The 6,423-nt window shown below is 34.5% G+C and overlaps 1 protein-coding gene across 1 annotated transcript; it reads left to right on the top strand.

Moving 5' to 3' along the window:
• Window positions 1–2,462: 2,462 nt before the first annotated feature.
• On the top strand, window positions 2,463–3,635 carry LOC127810295 (ethylene-responsive transcription factor ERF014-like). Its single transcript, XM_052349683.1, has one exon. The coding sequence runs from the start codon at window positions 2,625–2,627 to the stop codon at window positions 3,336–3,338; it is 714 nt and encodes a 237-aa protein (XP_052205643.1). The 5' UTR covers window positions 2,463–2,624; the 3' UTR covers window positions 3,339–3,635.
• Window positions 3,636–6,423: the final 2,788 nt, after the last annotated feature.

The following is a 6,423-nucleotide window of genomic DNA, read 5'->3' as shown; positions in this document are numbered from 1 at the left end:
TGTTATTTTTAATAAATAAATAAAATTATATCAACAGCGGTTTAATAAAAAGATAAGGAGACTCAGAAAACTGGAGTGGACCCACTATTATTATTCCCACTCCAATGCCAAGCCGGATTCATATTACAAAGCGTCAGCCGCCAAGCATGTCAGTGGGCAGTCATTTTCCATTGATTTTTTTTTTAATTTTTTTCGGAGAATTTATCCATTGATTTTACTTACGGGAGAAAACTAGATATATAGAGAGAGAGGGGGGGGGGGGGGGGGAGTTGGTTTGGTTGGGTTTGGAGGTGGGTGACAGAGAGGCGGCAGCTGGGCGTTGTCCTTCTCCAAAGGCAGGCAGATATGGGTACTGTTATGAGGCGCGTTTTCGAGCTGTGCTGACGACCTTTTCGCTTTTGCTGCCCCCAATTTATGTGCGAAACCAATAGCAAATTCAATTTGTTTCTCAGTTCACATAAAGACTTAATAATATATAATATCAAATTACTTAATGTTTCCTTTGTTTGATAATAACGACCCTACCCTTTTGTAATTATTATTAATAATTAATAATTAATACATGACCGACCACTAATAAATTACATCACCATTTTCTTTGTTTAAAGTTTATTTTGCATCATTCTAATATGATAATGTCATTCATTTATATTAGAGATGAATCGACACATTTTCATTAAATAATAAAGATAAAAAGATATACATCTTTTCATTACTCAATAAAAATATATCATCTAAATTGATAAATCATTTTACTTGCCTTATATTATGTACGTATACGTATACGTATACATATACATGTGTGGTAGAATCTTATATTTCTCTCTCTTTCTTTTTCTTTATTTTTTTTCTAAGTTTCATTTAATATTTAATTATTATAGAATGAATAACAAAAATATTATTTGTGATATTTTTAATAATACTCTTAAATTAATAAATTATATTTTATATTAAATTAATATAAATAAATAATATATTAATACTCAAATAATATTTCTATTTCTAGTAAATAAATTTAAGTGCTTGCCCTTGATGCCCTCGCTTTCATTGATTCATCAGCCAAATGTTAATTAGTCTCTCACAATAATTTCACAGAATTGAAAATAAAAATAAATAAAAGTGATAGCGACATAAAATAGAGGGAAATTATTAAGTAAAAAGCCATATACAGAATAGATTAGAATAGAATAGAATAGAATGGCGTGGATGCTTAGTGCGTGGGTGGGTTCGAGGCTTGCACTTGTCATGGCGGCATGGCCCCTCTATTAGTGTTCAATAAGGCTTTGGAAACTACCTTTTTAACTATTAATTCTTACTACTTATACGAATATAATAATAAATTTTTATAGTAAAAAAATGATTTTTAAATTGTCAAGATTCTGCATGAAAGTGTAAATTTTTTAGTGCTTAAATTAGACTTATCATAATATATATGAAAGAACTTGTAGAGAATTTTGTATGATTTTTTGTGCATATTTAAAAAACGAGGGTCACTTTTTATTTAAAGACATAATAAACGATAGATAAATGGTAAGATTTTTTATAATTTTGAGATTGTCAATTTTAACTTTAATCTCAAAAATAATAATTTGCGTTAGATATAAAAGAAATATCCCATGAATAAACTGTTCAAGAGAGTCCATTGAGACTTATGTTATAAGAAACAGAATTATTTTTCGTTTCTAAAATATTTTTTATTTTTATTTTGAATTTTATTTATATTTATTTTTTTTAGAAGAATATCCGTTTTCATGTTTATGTTTCATATTAAAAATGTTTCCCACTTCCATTTTTGTATAACATAACTTGGTACTTCTTTCGTAAGTTTGTCGAGGGAGTCTCTTGAAAGCCTTCGATCAAAAAGATTTCTCGAATTCTTTTGCTCGATAGATTTATTTATCTTTTATTTTAAAACTTGTAGACTTTAAAAAATGGGCCGTGGACGCGTGGAATTGATTGAGATACTGGGGGCTGCGTGCGATTGGCACCTGTACAGTAGAGGAGGCCTTCAAATTTGAATTAAAAAGTAGTCACGCAAAAGCTTTACTAACTAGTTGGTTGCATATTTGAAAAGACTTGGTTTGTTTATAGCACAGTTATACTTAGTACGATCGAACAGCCAATTGGGTTTCATGAACCTTTTATTTTTTATTTGTTTTGGGTAAACTTGTTGATGTTGATATTTTAATTAATTTGTTGTAGGGTTGAGCCAATGAATCCAAAAATTATTCGAGGCAGGGTGCATGAAAGGATAAAATAGTCATTTTATCAAATGAGATTAGATTGATTATATATATATTTATATATTAATGTTCTGTCACGTTGAAGGCAAAAAAAACTGGAAATTATCTGTCTCCCATTTCATGTTACTGTTCCTTCACTAGGGGTTAGGATCTGCTATATATACTATAATATATTATTAAAGCCCGCTGCGTCTATAAATATCAATCTCCTCTTCTCAGCGATCACTTGTTAGAATCTGATTCCAATATCGTCACATATACATGCATACATAGCAAAAGAACCAACATTATTTCACTAAAGGGCGGGCCAACGAGAGAGACAGAGAGAGAGAGAGAGAGCATTGATTGATTCTGTCTGGCTGTCTGCCTGCGACTGCGAGAATGGTGAGGAAGAAGACGGAGCCGCAATCAGAGGCAGAGGTAGAAGCAAACAAATTAGGCATGGTGGCAATGACGAAGAAGAAGTACAAGGGGGTGAGAATGAGGAGCTGGGGGTCATGGGTATCTGAGATTAGGGCACCCAGCCAGAAAACTAGAATATGGCTGGGCTCTTATTCCACCCCAGAGGCAGCCGCCAGAGCCTACGACGCTGCTCTTCTCTGTCTCAGGGGCGCCTCCGCCTCCCTCAACTTCCCCATCGCCCAAAACACCACTACACCTGCGGCCACCCTCTTATCCCCCAAATCCATCCAGAGATTTGCAGCTTCCGCCGCCGCCGCCTCCCCACCTCCAGCGCCCCCTCCCACCTCCACCTCCTCATCGCCGGCAATAATGTCCATGACTAATCATATTCAGGATCAGGAGGAGGATGATATCCCATCCTTGCTGCTGCAGCTGGATACCTCCAAGCAGACGCAGTGTTGTTGTGATGAAGCTGCTGAGGAGGAGGAGGAGGAGGAGCCGGAGCCCAGCTCGTCTTCCATCGCACAATGCTACTACAACCTTGAAGAGTCACCAAAGTACGCCGATATGCTCATGAATGGGTATGGGGGGGCGCCACTGCAGTTTGATGACACTCAACCCCCATTCATGGTGGATGATGATGATGATGTCTATGAAGGAGAAGCTGATATCAGGCTTTGGAGCTTTTGCTGATCATCATCATCATTATAATTATTGAGTTATAAAACCCAGCCCCGCCCATTGATCTCCTATATCTATTTATTAATTAATTTATTTATATCAGTATTCATTAGTATATACATATATATATAATAATTGATCATTGATGTAATTCTTCAACGCGTAAATTGCTTGAAGACAATACTACTGACAGTAGTGACCAAATAATTAATGTCTCTGGAGAAGTCCAATTCGCATGTGCAGGGATTAATTTTATCAACTCCCTCATGTGAGCTGCTTCTATCAAGCCCAGCTACAGATATAATTCAACTCCGGTCTCTCTCTTTCTCTAATTTTAATAATAATTTAATAAAAGAAATACAAATGAACCATTTTCTTCACATTTATATATGTCATAATTTTGAGTTCCATATAACAACATATGAATAGCTAGAAATATACGCTGGCAGCTGATCTATTGGGTGCAAACAAAGTAAGGTATAGATGCCAGATTATTGTTATAGGGCAGCGGCCTCCCCCGGCCCATGCATGCCCATTGGTTAGCATGAATGACATTGTACTTGGCCAGTTCCGTCCGTGGGTCACTTTGTTTGAGATTATGGGCAGGCACATTGATATATATATATATATATATATGGGCCTTTCAATTCATTCAAATTAATGTGCTTTTCTAGTTAACTTGTGCTCTCTTCTCGTCCTACTTGGATCATCATATCGTATCATATGGGTTTGGCAAATCACCTAACCACATGAAATATATTGCAAATGTGCCAAGACATATCATCTGTTCTCAACACACAGTTTACATACCCTTTTATAGTACGTAGCATCCTATAATTTTCAATCAACTCAAATTTCCTCAGAAATTAATAAGTAAATAGAAATCCCGTTTCCTAGTAGATATCTAGCTAATAGCTCTGAAGATCAATCATTTAGACTGCGGTTAGTTCTATTGGTGAGTTAATTTGGTTCTTCTTCACCTTCTTCTTGCACTTCCTTTTTTAAATAAACTGCCCTGAGACTGAGATATGATTGATGCATGCAGCCCTCCAAATAGTTTTAGTTGGCTTGGGTTGGTTGGTTGGCTAAATCCTAAAGACTTTTTTGTTGGGCCTGGCCTCATATGCAGACCTAAAACCATCGTTTTCAAAATTTCAAATGTCTGCTCTATCTTTTCTAGTGGTGTTTTGCATTTAAAGCTTGAACCAAATCAAAATTAAAAAAAAAAAACAATTTAATCATCTTTACTTGAAATGGCCCAAGCAATCGAATTGTGAGGCTACTAATCAAAATAATCAGCATTTACATTGTGTTCAAGGCATTGAATTATTAAAAAGATAAAAAAAAAAAAAAAAAAAAAGAAACAAGCGCATTTTAACATAATAAATTCAACCCTAATAAAGAACAACATCATGCTATATGTGATGTTTAAACAAATATACTGCAAGCAAATTAGTTCTAATTGTCTGTCAATACACGTCAAATATGATGATGGAATAAGAGATCAACTAACAAGGTTTTACCTCAATGTGAGCGCTTGTAAGAATAGTTGGGGCTTGTTTCCCCAATATAGTTTATAACGCTTATGTTAGTAATGATATTTAAAAAAAATAATAATGAACTCCTAGTCAAATAATTTTACTATTAGTATTAGTATCTTAATATTAGATTTTGATGACTTGGAGCATATATCATTAGAACTAATTATGTAAATCTTGCAAATTTAATAAAATATACTTATATATATTTTATAGTCATATCTTTATTCATACATCTTCATTAATATTATTAGTGTTGTGTGGCTAAATTTAGATAACGTCTAGTAGGCCTGTAATAAATATATTATTTTTTATATCTTTGTATATATTAATAAAAGACAAGTTTATTTTTATTCATAAACTCTCTAGTTTGTTGTATGAATGAATTCTTAGCTCTCATGCCTGAGAGTCTTTTTCTTAAGGTGTTAAGACTATGTGATAAGATTCTCTAGTGATAGGACTTCTTCAATGACTTATGGTCCTTAGATTAATCGGATGGGGACTTTGATTGGGTTGAGTATAGACTAGCACAGAGTTTACTACCATGATCAGTATAAGTTACTGATGCTAACTGTAATATCTCAAAATTTTTTGGCATGTTATAACTTAGGATTTTAGAAATTCTTTTTCTTTTTCACACCGCAACTATCAATATACGACATACAATTCCTAAAAATCCCAATTTCACATTCTCAGCCTATCAAACTCAAATAACTAAGTCAGGTGTTATAATTACAAATGCAAAAGCTAGATCGAATTTGATATGGTACATAACCATAAATGTTTATTTTATCATATGAGAAACTGTTCAAGACGTCTACAAAAAGAATTACATGGATATCATCTCTCGAAAACGATAATCGAGCATCTCAAACATAACCAAAAACATAATAAGGTTTGCATATGTTTGTACATAATCAAAGACATGCTAAAACATGCTACATACAGCAAATAAACTTAATCTTCGGTTATCTCCTTCCCCTTAGACCCGCCCGTTGAATCTAGAACGTTTGAATATTCCAAGGACATAGTCCAATTAGAAGATGAATCTTCTAGTGAGAACTCTAAAACAGTTTATATACATGCATGAACAGATATAAAACGTATGAGGAAACAATGAAAGCTATTCTGAAGTGCCTCGTGAACATATCAACCTTCTCCAACGAGAGCTTTCTCAACAGCGCACGCATAACGCCTCTCGGGAGGTCCCTAACCATGTCACCTCGGCCTGACCTCATAGAACTCATGCAAGCACCACATCCGTTGTCCTTTAGACTCACGGTCTTCCCTACGAGAGCTTTCTTGATGGCGCACGCATAGCGTCTCTCGGGGGATATTCAGACTTTTGCCTTCGGACAATAACAAATAGATACAATAGTCTGGCCACACGAATTTTATAAATGCAACAGTTGAAAGCCAATAGCATATACTTCCATAAAAACACATTTCGTATATGCAACAGCATTTCATGCAAGAGAACAATGGGAGTTTGTGTAGAGGAACTTTACACAAAACATGTTTCACATAATAGGAGCTTTACACAAAAGTAGGAGTTTGAG

Source organism: Diospyros lotus, chromosome 9 (genome assembly GCF_014633365.1).
Source record: "Diospyros lotus cultivar Yz01 chromosome 9, ASM1463336v1, whole genome shotgun sequence".
NCBI classification, from domain to species: domain Eukaryota; kingdom Viridiplantae; phylum Streptophyta; class Magnoliopsida; order Ericales; family Ebenaceae; genus Diospyros; species Diospyros lotus.
This window is presented reverse-complemented; position numbering and strand designations above follow the sequence as displayed.